Below are 18,149 nucleotides of genomic sequence, written 5' to 3'. Positions count from 1 at the left end.
AAAGCATCTTGATTGGACTCTAGTGAGAAGCCCGCATCGATTCGATGCAGGCTAAATAAAGCATTTGAGGTCCAAACGTTGAACAATAGCTCATAGGCTATGGATTGAATGACCTGGGTCAACCGAGAGTGTGGAATAGCCGCCGTCCTTCTGGGGTTAGAGTGTGTGATTGGCCAGTTTTAAGCGCCGACATTGGCGTGTGTGTGATTCGTAGGCCGTTGCATTGGCGACCACTGCACGCCTAGAATCTGCAACTGGTATCCGTATATCGAACCCGAATTAATTCGACAAGGAGTAGGGGAGATTGCTCTTTAGGTAAGAGCCCAAGACACGTCTCTGATGGAGAGGCGGGATAATGCTCGATTGGCTATTGTCGCGATGCAGAGTGTATTCGGGGGAAAGGGTCCGGCATCCGGCTGCTGTTAGCCTGTCAATCATACAGACAGTACACACATGTTGGATAGAAAAGCGTTGGTATTCCTTCTCGAAAAGGGCCACTCGGCTTGGCTTGTCATGTTTGTTGGCTGGTCGAGACAAGGTCTGTTATGGAATCAAGCCACGCTTGACCCAACCTGGTTTTGACTGCTATTGAAGCGTTGATTCGGATGGGCTCAATCAGGTCAATCTTGACATCTTGAGTCGTGACTTGATTTCAGGTATATTGGTCATGGACAGTATGACCGGGTCAAGGTGAAAGGGCTCTATTGCCACAACTTGGATAACAATTGGTACCTATTTGGCATGCAGTGACTTGACAAACAAACTCTTGTTGAGGCGTACTCAAAACGAAGAGATTCTTTCTGGGCCCTCGGCGCCGAAACGGGTCGCTCAACTGGCCTGGCCAAATCGACTTCACCGTTCTCCAGAAGCCATCACGTCCATTCGGGGCAGTGTTGCATATCATGCCGGTGTCTCATGATTCAGGTTCTGGGGTATCCAGGTACGGTTTGTAGGAGGCCGCCAGTTGGAGACACTTGTCTGAGGGCTTCCTGGTTCATGGTGCATCCACTGAAGCTAGGACGAGGGATTAGAGATCATCTCTATGATGCATCACGTGCCAGAGGACACCTCACTCTGCGTGAATTTGTGAGAGGAAGAATGACAGGCAGGTGTTTGCACACCACACATGCCTTTCATTTGACAGTTGAGGTGACAGCGATGCCAATGCTCATTGGAGGCTCAAGTTGTGATTGACAGGTACAGGCCCGGCTCGTAGGTTTGGCTTGATGTAACCCACCAAAGCTAATAGAAATGAACATCGGCATATAAGTAAAGTCGGTAGTTGCAGTGCCATTGGAAGTATGTCCATATGATGGATGTTTGAAATGACAGAGGCTCTTGGTTTCAAACTCAATTCACTCTCCTCATCAACTTAGCTGATTGCCGCTAACTCTTGGCTTTCCGTTAACGGTTACACCCCCCTGAACCTGAAATTCAATGAGGAATGTGGGGTTCTTGGACTGTCAAAAATGCCTGGGACACGAAGGCAATCAGAGGCAAGAGTTCCAAATCAGTGAGTTTACACAATCTCAGCATCAGCACCTAGAGAAAGAAGTTCTAGAGGCAGAGAAGAATCACCAACCTAACACATTTCTGTCCTACAAGACAAGTACCTACTAATTCAGACTGACAGTGTTAGTACTCTTTAATCGCATCTTTACAATCAAAATTGTCTCGGTAGATCCAATTGGAGAAGATGAACTCTGACGTAATTCCGCTCGTTTTCTTCTACTCCCTGGCCTAAAATAGGGGTCCAAGGCTAAGAAATAGAAGGGCTAGAAGGGTTAGAAGGGTTAGAAGGGTTAGAAGGGCATAGGAAATTTTCATTGTAACTAAGGCTCCCAGGGCCCAAGCCAGGATCCATTACGTCCAGGACCTTCGAAAAATGTCGCCTTTTCCAGCAAAGGTCACCCAATTCCTAATGCAACAGTAGCGAAGAGGCTGACTGCAGCTTGTCATCTTCTTGGGGACTGACAAACAAGGGACTTGTGCCTGTGCTTGTGCCTGCATTGGATGCAAAAGATCTTTTGTTACACAGAGATGGAGTACGGTATCCCCTGGTCTTCTTAAGAAAGGGAAATTCTCAGGATCGGATTAGAACCAAGTGTAGCATAGTTATTTTCTTGGCTCTGAAAGTCCAGGATCCCCCTATTGTTTAAGAGAAGGGAACCTTGAAGCAAGAGAAAGGCTCCCCCCCCCCCGAGAGCTGTGGTAGGTAGGTAGTAGTTGGCCTTTGCTTGAATTTTCTTGGTCTCTGTTACAATAATTCGGACTTGCTGCACTCTCATCCTTTCCTAGTTTTGACTTCCCACCACGAAGCGAACCTACATTGACCGATACGATACGGAGTAGTTACTCTGTGCGACCCAATGCGATACGAGCGACTGACTCGGCTAATTTGCTAGTGTACTCCAGTCAATGCAGTATCTTGCATCTTACTCAGATCCAGTTGCGACGAGACTCGATTGCTTTTACACCGACCGTTGTTCACCGTTACTCCCGCAGTCACATCGCATCGCATAGGATCACTGCTCGTTCCGCAATTACACCTCAAGACACGGCGACTCGGTGCATCACACCCGTTTTATTCTTCGCTACCGGTGTATTCTGCGATGTGCTGTTGAACCCAATCCGATCCAATCCAATCCAAATAACCACACCGAATCCTTTGAGAAGCTCCATCACTGAAGCTACTGTACCTACTAACTAGTCAGACTGGGATCTCTTATTAGTGTCGATACGATAAAGCCAAAAAAGAAAACTGCGCCATCACTGCCCTGCTTCACTGCGGATTCTCTCATCATCATCCACCCACCACGACGGGAAATTCTAACCTGTTTCTGTCACCATTATCGCGTTGCATCGTATCAACCATCCCGTATACCTGCCAACGTCGCCCAATCCTCGTATACGGTGCTGCCACACCCATCGCCCTGTCACGATCCCCGATATTCCATTCCGCCTACTATATTCTGACTCTGCGCCACATTTCCAGCTGAACAGTCGCGCCCGTGGTTGGCTTGGCCTTGGTACCTTGGAGAACGTCTGTATACCCTCCCTTGCCAAGGTGGAAAACTCGGGACGTTTGTGGCGTCAAAGCAAACTTCTCGTTCCTGCGACTCTGGGCAGAAGAGGCAGAGTGGGCAAATGAGAAGGGGAAAAGAGGGAAGGGGGGAAAACCACACAACACCAAAGCATTTGCTATCACAACAGTTTGAGCCTCGTGATTGCGACCCTCCACGAGAGTTACTGCCCCTCACCCTCCACTTCGCGATAACCGGCATAAGCGGCACCCTTCTCAGAAGTCGCCGATTGCGACGTTGCTCAAGCTGGCTTCATCACGCTCACCCTTCGGCTCTTCGAGCTCGTTTAGCGATCGCCCTTCCCGTGCATTTCATACCAGACAACGGTCTTCTGTCAGCCATATCGTGATCAACCCTGGCTTGCTATCCTCCGATCCCCAGAGGCCACAGCAGCCTCACAGCAGTCCCTTATCTCCTGTTCCAGGTACGTACAGTTGATAGTGACGCTCTCCAGTTGTCTTGTCAATGTCTCAGCTCTCATACCTTGAGGCTTCTTGGCGGATTCCCTTATTAGACCATCAATATTTTTGGACTGCTATCCTCCCCACTGTCTCTTTTTATACATACTCTTGTGCCCGTCATTGCGCCTTGGTTTCTGCATGGCCTCAACCTTAACTCGCTCTTGATCATTCTCCCTTCTCCCTCCTCTCTTTTTTTTTATAGATATATCTTGCTTGTCTTTGACTTCCATGGACCGTCAACTGCAGTCAACCTAACGTTAGTTCGCGAGCTAATCTCTGAGCCCGCCTCCTACAGATACCCCAGGTCCTTCCATGACCCTTTCGCGAAGCCCTTCACCTGTTCCCGGTGGTGGCTGGTCAAGTCCAGGCTTGAGCCTTGACAGCGGGAGGTCGACTCCAGCGAACGTGAGCGGTGGCCCTGTTGTATGGGAATCGGCCAAGATGCGGCCTCACAACTCGAGCACATTTTCTTCGTTTTCGACTCAAAACAAGGGTTTCTTCAGCAGACATATGCGGCGACTATCGAGCAGTCTCCCGCAGTTTAACGGGCAGCGTGAGACCTGGAAGGAAAAACATGGACGGGGGCCAAGATGGATTCGAAAGGTACCACTCGCCGGTAGAGTTCGATCGATTTATGGACGAATGGGCAGAAGGCTAAAGATGTTTCTACTGTTCACGCTGGTAGCGATACTCTGCTATACCATTTTCTACACAACCCGTAAGTTGCCCCTGGCTTCTCTTGGGTCTTGGGCTATGACTGATCATTTGCAGCTCTTGTATATTACTGGAGAAGATCGTTCGGTGGCGGAAACAAGTTTGTCATTATCTTGGGTGCAAATGTTGGAGGTGGTGTCATGGAGTGGAAGGGTGCCAGAGAATGGGCTATCGAGCGAGACAGCGTGCGAAACAAGCGAAAGTACGTCAACCGATGGGGCTACGACTTGGAAATTGTGGATATGAGCACCAAGAAGAAGTATGCGCACGAGTGGCGGGAGAGCTGGGAGAAAGTCGACTTTATTCGGTCGACCTTGAGGAAGTATCCCAAGGCTGAATGGTAAGCTGACCCTGGCTGTGTGTATGGAATAAAAGACTAAGCTCGATGTCAGGGTTTGGTGGCTGGACTTGAACACATTCGTCATGGAGCCCTCAGTATCACTTCAAGACCACATCTTCAACCACCTGCAGACAGAAGTCGAGCGCGACATCAACTACTTCAACCCTCGCAACATATCGCACCCTTTCACCCATCATTATCTGGATGAGGTCTCGCGAAGCCCTGTTGGAGATGGCAAGGCCAACTCGATCAACATGATCATGACACAGGATTGCGCCGGCTTCAACCTGGGATCCTTCTTCATGCGGCGCAGCGACTGGACGGACAGACTGCTCGACGTTTGGTGGGATCCTGTCACATATGAGCAGAAGCACATGCAGTGGGAACACAAAGAGCAAGATGCGCTGGATCAGCTATATCAATCGCAGCCATGGGTGCGCAAGCATGTCGGCTTCCTACACCAACGCAAGATCAACAGTTTCCCACCTGGAGCTTGCAACCCAGACGGCGGTCCCAAGGATAAGCATATCCACTATGAGGAGAACCAGCGCGATTTCCTGGTCAACATGGCAGGGTGCGAATGGGGCCGAGACTGTTGGGGCGAGATGTACTATTACCGTGAGTTCAGTTACTGGCTCAACCGAAACCCATGGGAACGCTTTAAGGAGGATCTCATTGCGGTCATCTGGTTCAAGCTCACCGGCAAGAAGGTCAAGTTGTGAAGAGCACTTGAATGAAGCTGTGGGATGAATAAAGCGACGACTTGGTTGATTGTTTGTTGGGATATAGACGCATCAGCTCGGCGAGACGATATACGGGAAACGGACACGGACACGAGAAACAGTCTAATGGTATGACTGCGCTGATGCTTGCCACGGAGTTCTGTACATGATTTGCACTTTTTCTTTTCCCGACTGCATATACCCACTTAGACGAGGCATTAGAAAGAGGACCGCGACAGTCGAGAGATGGGAAGGGAAAATCTCGGCTCCATATCGCACGGAGAGGTTTGAATTCGGAAGCATCGCCTGCTTACCGAATTGTCATGGTGTGAAATGAGAGGAGATGGAGAGTGTTTTATAGATATGAAAAGGTTGCTAGGTTGTGGAGGAAGATGTATGTAGAGTTTCATGTGGCTGTCAATTAGAAAGGACATATATACTCATACTATGTACAGTACAGTTTATACCCGAACAGCTGGGATTGCGATCGGTCCGAAAGAAAGGATTAGCCACCTACGGGGGGGTTATCTGATACTGATAGGTGGTACTTAGTGTGAAGATGCATGGAGTGAAACTGTTTTGTGTCGAATGGGTGAGATCCTCCGGAAGTGATGGATGATTATGGGGCAAGGATAATCCTAGACACAGATCAAGCTGATACAATATGCGTAGCGAGACCACATATAATCAGGGGAAATATCACGACATTCTAAAAGTCTAAAAAGATGGAGGCTGTCAGGGTGGGTGGCCCTGGCCCTGGACCTTGAGAAGAGCGTCGATCTTGTTCGTCTATTCTATAGAGCCGAGATCATAACTGCCGGGATGTGATGTGAGTTCGGGACCACGGCACGGAAGAATAGACGAGGAGTTAATTCTCCGCCCGTTGAAGCAGACTAACCTCGTCAGGAGAGTACAGATACAATGTGTACATAAGTTTCAGGAGTAGCAGATTTTTATCGAATTTGAAGGTTCAAGTGGAAATGTTGGAGTATCGTAGATGATGAGAGAGAAAGGAGGTGGCAGAAAGGTTCTACGGTGAGGTCAGCAGCGTGAGTACATATGTGTGTGAGTGTCCAAAAGAGGAACTACGTATCCGTAGGCACTGGGTAGGTAGGTAGGTAGGTAGGTAGGTAGGGAGAAGGGATAGAAAGGTCTAGTCTTGCTTCCATTCCTGAGACCATGTTTCAGAATAGGTCATTGTTTGCATGAGTGTGGCGGCGGCTGGATAACGCGCGTCGAGGCTAAGTGACTGAAATGTCTTGGTAAGGAATGAATTCAGCCTAGCTTAAATATGAGCGATTCAAGACGGTGGGTCAAGATCAGGGTATTTGGGGTGAGTTGGGCTATGTATGTATGTAAGTGTGTGATTTATATGCCGAGTGCTTTGTTTGGATATTCTTTGTTCTTGCTTGCTTGCTTGCTTGCTTGCTTGCTTGTTGGATTGGGCTTCTAACTCCCTACCTACTAAAGTTATGGATGGATGGCATCAGGTGGAGAGACAGGGATGGAAATGAGTTGAGCGCGCGGCTATATGTACAGTTACTTGTAGAAGCGCTGTTGTGGATACCAAGGTCTGGGTCCCTGATAGACTGGCACATGTATAGCAGTCTAGGTAATCATAGCTGTATGATTCACGAATTCAAGAACAATAGCATTCACATGGCCAATCGATGTATTACAATAGAGAATTCCAGCAGAAAAATACAACCTACCTACTAAGGTACCCAGCTGAGCGGGAATGTTTCTGTTTCGTCGTCAGCTGTTTCTCATCCCATTTGAGCCCTCCAGCTCCATTAACTAGGTACTTACTCACTAAACCCTCCCCCCTGCCACGCACATCCACTCACTCCACTGCCAGATAGCGTGCTCTCTAGTGGATGCAAACCCCTGAACCCGCTCGTCTACTTAATATGGGCCTATCACAGGCCTCGACACATCCATCTCCCTGCCTGAACCGGCCATGTCGAGGCGCGCCAAGCCGTATATGGTTCCGCTAAGCTTTTTCTCCGTTGGAGTGATTGGCCTTGGCCCTCTCTGAATCGGAACTGTCAAGCTACCTACGCATTAGAGCCTCTGGACAAAAGTGGTTGTGGGAGATTCTATTGGCGGCACTCTATTATATGAAGAGTCCTGACTTGTTCAAGGCCCCCCTTGGCTATTGTTTCGGAATCTTTAGCATGCACGAGCACTAGCTCTAGCATCCATCTGATCTCTGAGCATGAACTGATAGAAGCAAGCAGCAAGCAACACAGCGCACCCAAGGCCCCAAACGAGACAAGGGGTGGGAGAGGAACAAAGAAACATGGCTAGTCTCGTTTCTCAAAATAGCTTGGCGTTCGAAAGGAGAGGCTGTAAGACATTCCGGTCCATATCAGAGACATAAACTTATACATAGCTCCCGCATTCCCTCCTCTCCTCTCCTTGGAAGCCCTTCCTTTTGCTAGACCATTACCAACCTCACTCTTTTTTTTTTCGTTCTCTCTCTTTCTCTCATTCTGTCTCTCTCTGTGTCTCTGTCTCTATCTTTGTACTTTCCTTTGACTTGGCTTCTTCCGTCTTCAGTGTCTGGTTACTCTGAGGCTGAGCTGTTCTTGGAAACTTGGAGAAGACACATCCACTCCTTGACTTCTTTCTTGGCTGCATTCGTCGCCATCGCCATTCAATCCTTTCGGTAGCTGGCTGGCCGTCCTTGTTTTATCATTCTCTTCCATCCACTCTCTTTTGCCTTGCCTTGGTTTTCGTTGCTGGTTTCCTATTGACTAGGAGCAGTAATTATATCGCTGGACTACCTACCTTACCTACCTCCTTGGCGGCGTCAGTGTCAGAGCTATTGTCACTCACTTCAATAGCCTCCCCCTCCAGCCCTCCCTCCACTTTTGGCTGGGGATTCTCTCGTTCAGACAATAGGTGATGAATGGTAGTTCACTGATCTATTGTTATAAATCGTTTGTTCATTGCACTCGACCTTCTCAGGACATCAGCCTCGCTCTGGTACAACGTCTGTCTCTGTGAACGACTTGATCGCGTTCTCTCCTTCACTCTCAAAACTTCAGCTTCAAATCAGAATCGATCTTGCGAATAATTGACTAGAAACAACACACCTCTTCTCGTCTTAATTCTTTTTCTCCAAAGACTCCTCCCCTCAGAAGCAATGCATTCCTCCATCCTCGCGCTGGGCCTCACGGCCTTGTTCAATGGTGCGTTTGCACAGAACAACTCCTACTCTCAGTACTCCCTCAAGACCACATACGACTCTTCCAACTTTTTCGAGGCCTTCGAGTTCTTCAATGAAGAAGATCCCACACACGGCTTTGTCGACTACGTCGACGCCGACGCCGCCAACTCTGAGGGTTTGGCTGGCTATGTCGATGGTGCTGTCTACATGGGCGTAGACTACCAGACAAAGAACCCCTCCAACGGCCGAAGGTCTGTCCGTGTCACCTCCCACGACGCCTTCACTCACGGTCTCTTCGTCGCCGATATTGCCCATATGCCTGGCAGCATCCCCGGTGTCTGGCCCGCATACTGGATGTTCGGTCCCAACTGGCCAACCTCTGGCGAGATTGATATCCTCGAGGGTGTCAACACTCAGACCGAGAACAAGATCAGTCTCCACACTGGACCTGGCTGCAGCATCACCAATGATGGCACCACCCAGGGCACCACCCTCGAGTCCGAAAACTGCGATTCTGCTGGTGCCGCCGCCGGCTGTGGCCAGAACACCTCAGACAACCAGAACTACGGCGATGGCTTCAATGACATCGGCGGCGGAGTCTACGCCACTGAGTGGACATCCGACCACATTGCTGTATGGTTCTTCCACCGTGGTCGCATCCCGCAAGATATCCAGTCCGGTAACCCAACCCCTTCATCCTGGGGTCCTCCCGCTGCCAAATTCAACGGCGGTAAAGGCTGCAACATCGACGATCACTTCAAGGAGAACAACATCGTCTTTGATACCACTTTCTGCGGTGATTGGGCTGGCTCCCCCGATGTTTGGGGCAAGAACCCAGAGACCTCGTCTTTGGGAGACTGCAAGGACTATGTTGCCAACAACCCTGCCGACTTCAAGAACGCATACTGGCTTGTAAACAGTATCAAGGTTTACGTCCAGGGAGGCTCGTACGGTGGTGGTGGTGGTAACGGAACCACCGGTGGCGGCAACTCTGGCAGCGGTAACAGCGGTAGTGGTAACAGTGGTAACGGCAACTCTGGCAATGGCAATTCAGGAAACGGAAATTCTGGCAACGGCAACTCGGGTAATGGAAACTCGGGCAACGGAAACAGTGGCAATGGCAACAGTGGCAATGGCAACAGTGGTAACGGCCAGAGCGGAAACGGTGATGGCCAGACCAACCCACCCAGCAGCACTCAGCCAGGACAAGGCACCCAAAACGGTGACGGATACTCTCCTGACAGTCAACAAGGCCAAGATAAAGGCAACAGCTATTCCCCTGAGCAACAGCAAGGCCAAGGTGGTGGCTACAGCACTGGCCAAAGTTACGATAATGGTCAGTACCATGGCCCCGGAGCCTACAAGACTAGCAAGCCCCAATCAAGCAGCACCACAAGCTGGGACGGAAGCGGTTGGCGAGTCGGGTCCAAGCGATCCGTCATCTCGAAGCGATATCTTGCATGAGCAGGTCGAGCTTCTAACCTTTACAAACATATAAGATACCCCCAGACACAACAAGGAAAGACATGGGTCGGCGGTGGCGGCTGTTTTTACATGGCATTCTAACAGATACTGAACATCTGTCAAAGCATTTTCGATTCTAGGTTCTTGTGTCAACCTTTACTCTTCTCAGTACATATATATATATATAGTCATCTCTTGGCTACAAGTGGTTGATGACCATGCGAGCATATGAAGTATTTAGCAATGCAAGTCTTACGAGCCTACTTTGGTCGTTTTCTGCCGTGTGAGTGCTGAACGTGGATAGATCACCAGGGGGGGCAGTTTTGAGAAGGGGAATGCTGATGATGTTGAAAGGCGTTGAGAATGCCCCTGTTTCTTAGTCATATTGATCGAGGTTAGCGGTGTTGGGGATGGAAACACCAAACCCGATATGGCCAGATTTTTACCTCTTCTTTGTGATTGGCATAATGAATGACTGTAGACATAACATTGGATGGATGGATGGATAGGCGGATGTTACTTTCGTCTACATATCGCGTTAGGAATAACATTGAATATTCCATGACACATCAGTAGAGTTGAATAAGCAGTTGTCACGTTGTTCAACAGTCGTTATCCTCACTTGGGCCTTTGGGTTGATCCTAAACGTTAGGCTAACTCAACATGGCATGCATGTTCATCATACTCGAAGCGGGTCTAATAACCAACAGCTACGCCTGATTATTAAACTGTCGGACAAGTTTGATAATTCTCCCTGGAACTCACGATGATTCAATCTCATCAGATATTCGTTGTTCTCAACAGTTTTGTTGTTGTTGTTGTTGTTGTTGTTTTGTGATTTAAACCAGAGGTCTCCATCCATCATCCATCAAACAATTCAATTGAGCTCGCTCTTCATCACAGTACGACTCCCTCCCTATCAACCACAATGGAGTCCTTTCTCGGTCTCGATCTCACAAGGAACTATTCCTTCTTCACAGTACGACCCTTCTCCCCTCCCCTCGTGATCAACGACATCTCAACTTAATGCATCCTATAGGTCCCAGCTGCATTCTTCATCATCACGTTCCCTCACGCCTACACCATCACCGCAGGTGCCAAAGGGACCTACGACAACTGTAACCCTCGCTCTCACAAGGACAGAATCGCCAATTGCCAGACTCTTGATAAATCTGTAGGTTTGGTTGTCTGATTGTCCATCTCTCGCCCACAACTCCCACTAACGATCCCAGCATAAACAATTCCTCCTCCGTGCAAAAGCTGCCACAGAAAACGGCCTCGAAACTATCAGTTGCTATGCCGCAGGCATCTTGGCCGCAAATTTCGCAGCTGTACCAGCGCCAACAATCAATATCCTTGGTCTCGGCTATGTTGTGAGCCGTCTCCTGTACAACATCGCTTACCTGTGGTTGCAGGATAATCCCCGACTATCACGGGTACGCAGTTTAGTTTGGGTAACCAGCATCGGAGTAATTATGTCGTTGTGGGTGAAGGCTGGAAACAAGATGCTATCCATGTAGAAAGAGAGCCACCTAAAGGCCAGTGTGTACCTAAATAGTCACCAGAGACTGTTGGCTTTCAGTCTTCTGAAGTACAACACTCCGAATTCCCGCCTGGTCTCACAGTTCTCGACCATTTTATTCGTCTTGTGCAATTCTTTGCCTCGGGTATAGTAGGTGGAAATCACATCTGCCGATTCCTTGCACGGCTCTTCGCCTACTGCACTTGTTCTCTGTTGTTCTAGTCCAGATGAAACCCAGCTGCAGTATCATGTGAGTGTTATATATCACCATCTGCAACGCAAACAAGTACCTGTTGGTTGAATCGAGTACAGGGAAGCCCTCTCGAATGTAGCACTTGTTTGACCATGATTCTCTATAAAGATCCCCTCCTCTCGTGGAAACTTTGACAACACAAAGTATTGACCCAAATTCGACGCAGAAGCTTCACAACTTTCGAAATGCTTCCCAGTAGCTATCTCGTTATACTCTTCGCCTCAACAGCCCTGGCTCTCCCTCACAACCCAGAGCCTTGCAACACGGATGCCCCTGCCGTCACAGCTGCTCCCAAAGAGTCGTTCGACTGTGATTACAGCTACTGTGGCGAGGACGACCATGTCTTGTGGTGCTTTCGCTTCATCCCTTTCACTACCATCAATCCTACCCTTGGTCCTCTTCCTGGCGAGACAAGAATCTCTATCGGCACGTGTGGTCCCAAGTCAGCAGACCCGAACCCAATGGATTGATTTCGGGGCGTAGGCTCCGCTACGGATGTTGTGCGTCATGGTGGTGGTGGATGGGTAGGCTTGGGTATTTGAGCCATGTATATCAGATGAAGACGAGCTGAGGAACGAATGTGATGTCTTGATCTAAGCTTAAACATGAAACTGTGGTTCTAGCATCCAACCTATAGCCCAGCATTATACCTAGGGCTTCTAGCATTAGGCACTTGTCAAATTAACCAGAAGAAAATCCGTATTCCATCCCTCCATATGCTCCTAGGCTTGGTAAATAGAGCCAAATGCGAATCCAAATGATTTACCCTACACCTTCCCATGCTTCGTTCAAGGGCGTGTACCTCTCTCTCTCTCTCTGTCTGTCTGTATTGATGCTCTCAGTGCATTTCGGCGCCTCCGAAACTCTTGTGTCGTGTCAGTGTGGCCCGGGCCTGGGTTGCTCTGGGAAGCTGGTCTTTGGTAGACTTGCGCCGGCTGAGGGGTCGGCGTTCAGGGACCTCTTCTGTCCCACTCCGACCCTGTTCGGCTTCGACCATAACATCAGCTGGTATAGAAGCATCATCCTTGATCTTGGCGACGAAGAATGACGCGATCAGGACACAAGCTCCACCAAGAGCGAACACAATAGAAATACTGTGGTCTCCCGGTGTGCCTCTGGGCTTCTGCCAGAGCTTGAAGATGATACTGGAACCAACAGTAGCAATGATTTGAGGTGCCGCAATCGCCATGTTGTGGATGCCGAGGATTACTCCAGCCTGGTCGATTTCTTCCTCCTCGTCATCTGCGGTTCCGTTATTGTTTGCTCTAGCGGCCGCCAATCGTGTCTTTTGAGCTCGTATCAGGGCATCTCTCCGGCTGATCTCGGCACTGATGATGGCCCATGGAGCCCACAGCGTCATCGCCCAGGTGATACCAACAAGACCAACAAGCACGGTGGCCGCCTTTACGGTCCGGACGAAAAGCGTGGCGAACATGCACCCAGCAAAAAGAAGGAGGGACAGGAACCAAGCACGCTTGAGAGTCAGGCCAGGAATGGCCAGCTTGTCTAACCACGAGGGCTTCTCATCCTCATCCGAGTCATAGTACCCTGCAGGGCTCTCTCCTGGAATACCGGTGACTGGCTGGCTATCGTACGTTGGAGCAATGAAAAATGGAAGGAATACATTTGTGAGCAAGCTCACGATCGAGTTGATGAGAAGTGCAAAGGTACCTATACGGGTCGCTTGCTCATACAGTTTGTTGAGCTGTTCCGGAGACATGTGGGGATTCGCTTGGAGGTATGGCTCGACGTAGATCTCTCCGATGTATGAGGACGTATAGAACAACAGAGGGAAGAAGCCGACCCAGGCGCAGAACTGGACCTCGCATACCCTCTTGATCTGAGGCGGTAGGCGTTTGATCGACTTGAAAATAGTGAAGAAGAAGGAGAAAACGCCTTGCTGTTCTTTCTTGGCCGGGCCGTCAAGTCGGGGATCCCTCTCTTTGATGAAGGCGGTGCTCACAAACACGGTCAAGGCAAGGGCAAAACATGCGATAGCACAGAGGATCTGGAATTGCGTCTTCCCAAGGAAGCCAAGGTGACGGGTCAGGTCGACATACCCAGCAATGTATCCAATGATGTTACCAAATCCGGTGATCCGACTGGCCATGGCATTGGCAGACTCTTGCTGGTGAGCTGGCGCACAGTCGACGATGAATGCACGAATGGACGCCTGGACGGTGTTGATGGCGAAATCGAGCACGTAAACGCCGATGACTGCGACCACGATAGTTGTTGTTTTCACATCTTTAGACTCTGGGTCAAAACCCATGAGTCCAGCAGCAGCGCCGACAATCTCTTTGGCCCAGGCAAGAAACAACAGGGAGAGGATGGTGGCAATAGATCCCCCGATCATGAACGGTTTTCTTTTACCCATGGGCAGACGGCAATTGTCGCTGAGCATACCCACATATGGCTGAACAAGGGTGCCGGTCAAGGGTCCAGCAATCCAGACGAGAGCCATGAGAGATTTGCTCAAGCCAAGAGATAGAAGATATGGTGATCCGTTTGAAAGCTCAACAGACCATGCGATCTGGAGACCACCAATGCTGATGGTCAATATGAGCAAATACCATATGCTCTTTGTGACCTGTGAATCGTCCGCTTCCCTATGGACATTGTTGGCGTCATTGTTTAGTAGAGGTGATTGTTCGTCGTAGCCTTGTGTGTTGGCTCCTCGAGCGATAGACTGGCTGCCTCCGGTTCTTCGTGGATTGAATGATGAGGGAGAGGCTGGTAGCCCGCCACCCCCAGTGTCTTCCGCGCCCATCACAGCGGCGTTAGACAAGAAGTTATTGTAACAAATTTGACAATCTGGAATCTGGAGGAGACACTCGATGCTTTAAAGACGTTGCTATCTAGCTGCAATAGGTAGGAGTCTGGATGCGGGGAGTGTGTAAAATGCGAACTCGGACAATTGCAACACGGCAGTTGTGTTGCTAACAGACGAAGACGGTGGCAGGGGCTGTATCCGTCCGCGACCTGGGTATCTGCGAATGGTTATCACAAGCAAGCAAGATAAAGGCGCTGGGGGGCCGATCTCATGCAGACACGAGACAATGTGACAAAAAGCACAGAAAGGAAACGGTGGACTTCAGAAGACAGTCGAGGAGACGTAGGTAAGGGAGACAAGGTTCTTGCTTCAGTGAGTTACCTTGGGTTGAGCTGGCTGGATCAATAAATGTCCGTCGAATATGAAACTATCATGTGGTCAAATCAAAAACTCACGCGACCGAAGCTGCGCCTGTCGCAGGCAGGCCTCAGAGTCAGGAGTCGGGCGTGGCAGGTAAAGAGAGGCCGGTACCGTGCTGTCAGAGTGTGAGAGAGGTGCGTCACTGGGCCCGCCTCCAATAGATCGTGACGTTAATCATCAATGTTCCTGATTCAAATCGCTGTCTGGGGCTTGCAGCGCGCTATGTCATTGGTCACGGCACATATCCAGGTGGTACTGACCACTGATGTCCCCTGTAGCTGCCCCGTTCGCTGGTGCTTCTTCTGTGGAACTTACCCTGTATATAGATTTCACTGCATCAGAAATGACGGATAAACTCGAAGACATGCAGCAATTTGAGCACGTCGAGGACCTTTTTGTCCGTGTCTCGAACTAATATTTACTGCACGTGGTGATGTGACGCTCAAAGTCGAAGCGGTCAGTTGGATACTTCTGTTGAACTGAGCCTAATAAGCTGGCTGTGTGTAACCCATCAGCTTTCAACTCCGCTTGGGATAATGTATGACGACGTCCGTCCAAAAAATGTCCGTAAATCACGATGGTTGTTCGCACTAGCTCCTGACATAAGTGGTCCTCTTTTACCAGGACGGGAGCCTCAACAGACGTTATCGAGTAGCTTTGTGCTAATGCTCTGTATCTTATCATAACATACCTACCAATTATCTTATCTTATCATTGTTTAGTTGTAATCGATAAATAGGACATTTTGGCAGTACGTTGCACTGAGTCCTTAGGTAGAATATCAGAAATAGGTATCCACGTCAATACATCATAGATGCCTCAGGCTATTATTTATGAGCGACAGGAATGCCTGCAGCTTGGCAAAAGTAAACCCTGAACATCCGGATCATGTCACCGAGAACAACGCAACCACCATGATGCAACCAGATATTTCCAGACGTACTGCTCACGATATCTTCCCCCATGCACTATGTACGCATGTCAAGTCAAGAACAACAAGCAGGAATCACCTCGCCACAGGACGGAGTTACGCCGAACAAATTCGAAGCGAGAAGTGGACCAGAGGGGTGATAAGACTTGGCGAGACTCAGAGATGGTCCACTAAGACGATAATCAGCGAATAGCACCGGCTTAACCTGAGCCTGAACGGCTGTCGACGGGTTCAATTGACAAGGTCGATGTTATCCCCACACGCCAAGACCGGGCGCCATTATCTCTTAATTATGTACTATGTATCATCGCCAACTCCGGTAGCCAAGAAGTGAACATACGAGAAGGAAAACGACACAGAGAAAGAAAAAAGAAAGAAAGAGAAAAAAATTGCTCAGAGGCAAGTCAAGTTTAGCCGCCTCAATCAAAACCTCCCCACCAACCATCAGAAGAAGGTGTCATGTTCGATAAGCTCAAACTCCAAGCAATTATCCGCGCTGCTAACGGGATGCCAAGTCCGGCGCCGAGAGCGGGTGGCGAATGAGACATGTTGTGGGCTGCAACGGGAGCCAACGGGAACGGCGATAGTTGAGTGCCTTGAGGTTAGAGGTCAAGACCGCGACAAACACCGGTCCGGTCTCTGCCGAATTCCGTCCTGCCCTGCCCGTAATGGTTGCAGAAACGGAAGAAGCAAACAGTGGGAAAACGCTGAGTTTTTCTACCTACCAGCCAGAGAGATTCAGTAATTGACTTGCCGGTCGGTTTATTAGCAGTCCTGCAAAGTTGCAAACTCTGTTGACGGCTCCAACGGCTCCAACTGTCGCGCGACCGGCTACCAAAGACAGATGGGGAGTTGGCTGACCTCGTTCACAAGTATTAACCGAGCAAGGGCCGATTCCCCTGTACGTAATTCGCATTGGGTGGTTCGAGCGTGAAGAAGGATCTCCGTGCAAGGATAATGTGCATCAACGTGCTCAGTCTTGGCAGAGTGTAGCATTCATCAGAGACGACTTCATCAGACTGCAGATTGCTCGGTGCCTGGAAGTGGAAGCTAGCCATTGAATTGGATGTCATTATGTACCTGTCCTAGAGTCGTGGATCTCAGGCTTCTCAGCAACCTGAACCTAGGAGCTCATAACGGAGTGAGATCAAACGGACTCAGCTCGGCGTTACCTTCTAACAACGACGCTACCTAATGACTTGCCACGCAGAGTCTAGCCTGTGGGTCTGTTCACGACCCCGTCTAAACCCCAAGAACCCCCAACAATGCTAGTGGGCGAGTGGGCATAAAGTGGATGACATCGTGCGGGGGCCCTCCACGGCTCGACTTTGTCGCCGACCCCGTGTTTTTAGATTCAAGTTGGAGTCTAAATGAGGTACTGGTGGTGTCGAAAACGGCCAATGTTACACCATGCATGAGGCCCGTTACTGTCCTGCGGGATTCGTTATTCAGATGAAAAGTCTGTTTTTAGAGGCACCGACGGTATGAGACAGGTACTATTAACGGCTGATACACGAGGCGCCTCACGATTCACCTAACTCCTGAGCGCCATGTTTCCGCTGACTTCCACGTCGACTACCGGACACATTCGGCTATGGTGATAGTTACATACTATGGTGAAATGGAAGAAACAAGGCTCGCTATTGGATCCATTTTCTGTCAGCCAAGCCTGGGCCAGTCGACATGCACGAAACTCTGGTGCCTGCAATCGCAATCTCACTTGAGCATCCTTGTCACTGTCAGAGCGATCATGGAAATGATCACCGGCTAAAAGCCAAGAGGCAGGAAACAATCTTTCGCCCTCCTGCGGCCTGCCCCTTTGAGGCTGATAGTTTACCAATAGTGGCGTAGGTGGTGTAGCCTCAACATGTGTCTACAACTCGTGGATCTGCAATGTTGCTAAAAACTGTTACATCCGATCCATCCACCACGACATGGTTAACCGCGAGAGGGTTGCGAGGGCAGCAATGTACTCCTTGTACCGAAATCAACTCCCCGGTCCGACATTGCAGGGTTTCTCCATACAGTTGTTCTGGCCAACACTGACCTCATTGAGGGTCTGACCCCGTATAAGCCGCCAACTCCTCCGCTATTCTCCGCCCCCGACACCCTCTTGAGCTAATCACAGTGCGGCGTCTTCATGCCCAGGGGCTACCAGACCCAGAGGTAATCCAAAAGACGCCCTAATGTACCACTTGTACCCAGGGACCAGGGACCCCAAGACGGTTCCACCTCCACAACCAAGCCCAGGTTTTCCAAGGCGCCGCCGGAGAGCAGGACGTATTGGATGG

At 49.8% G+C, this 18,149-nt stretch overlaps 5 protein-coding genes across 5 annotated transcripts; 4 read left to right on the top strand and 1 right to left on the bottom strand.

Annotated features, from left to right (window-relative positions):
* Positions 1-3,856: 3,856 nt before the first annotated feature.
* FPRO_04742 (putative MNN10-subunit of mannosyltransferase complex) lies at positions 3,857-5,320 on the top strand (the record flags this gene model as incomplete). The annotated part of the gene is made up of 3 exons (XM_031230287.1): positions 3,857-4,262; positions 4,316-4,598; positions 4,651-5,320. 3 exons carry the CDS (start codon positions 3,857-3,859, stop codon positions 5,318-5,320), a joined length of 1,359 nt encoding a protein of 452 aa, XP_031080438.1.
* A 3,151-nt stretch (positions 5,321-8,471) lies between these two features.
* FPRO_04741 (uncharacterized protein) lies at positions 8,472-9,959 on the top strand (the record flags this gene model as incomplete). Its single annotated transcript, XM_031230286.1, has 1 exon — positions 8,472-9,959. The coding sequence occupies one exon, from the start codon at positions 8,472-8,474 to the stop codon at positions 9,957-9,959; it is 1,488 nt and encodes a 495-aa protein (XP_031080437.1).
* A 928-nt stretch (positions 9,960-10,887) lies between these two features.
* On the top strand, positions 10,888-11,703 carry FPRO_04740 (uncharacterized protein; the record flags this gene model as incomplete). The annotated part of the gene is made up of 4 exons (XM_031230285.1): positions 10,888-10,938; positions 10,999-11,133; positions 11,192-11,395; positions 11,518-11,703. 4 exons carry the CDS (start codon positions 10,888-10,890, stop codon positions 11,701-11,703), a joined length of 576 nt encoding a protein of 191 aa, XP_031080436.1.
* Positions 11,704-11,919: 216 nt separating this feature from the next.
* Positions 11,920-12,204, top strand: FPRO_04739 (uncharacterized protein; the record flags this gene model as incomplete). The annotated part of the gene is made up of 1 exon (XM_031230283.1): positions 11,920-12,204. One exon carries the CDS (start codon positions 11,920-11,922, stop codon positions 12,202-12,204), a length of 285 nt encoding a protein of 94 aa, XP_031080435.1.
* A 368-nt stretch (positions 12,205-12,572) lies between these two features.
* FPRO_04738 (uncharacterized protein) lies at positions 12,573-14,504 on the bottom strand (the record flags this gene model as incomplete). Its single annotated transcript, XM_031230282.1, has 1 exon — positions 12,573-14,504. One exon carries the CDS (start codon positions 14,502-14,504, stop codon positions 12,573-12,575), a length of 1,932 nt encoding a protein of 643 aa, XP_031080434.1.
* Positions 14,505-18,149: the final 3,645 nt, after the last annotated feature.

This window comes from Fusarium proliferatum (genome assembly GCF_900067095.1).
Source record: "Fusarium proliferatum ET1 genome assembly, contig: FPRO_scaffold004, whole genome shotgun sequence".
Classification (NCBI taxonomy): Eukaryota; Fungi; Ascomycota; class Sordariomycetes; order Hypocreales; family Nectriaceae; genus Fusarium; species Fusarium proliferatum.
The sequence above is the reverse complement of the archived record's forward strand: the minus strand, read 5'-3'. Positions and strand labels throughout refer to the sequence as shown.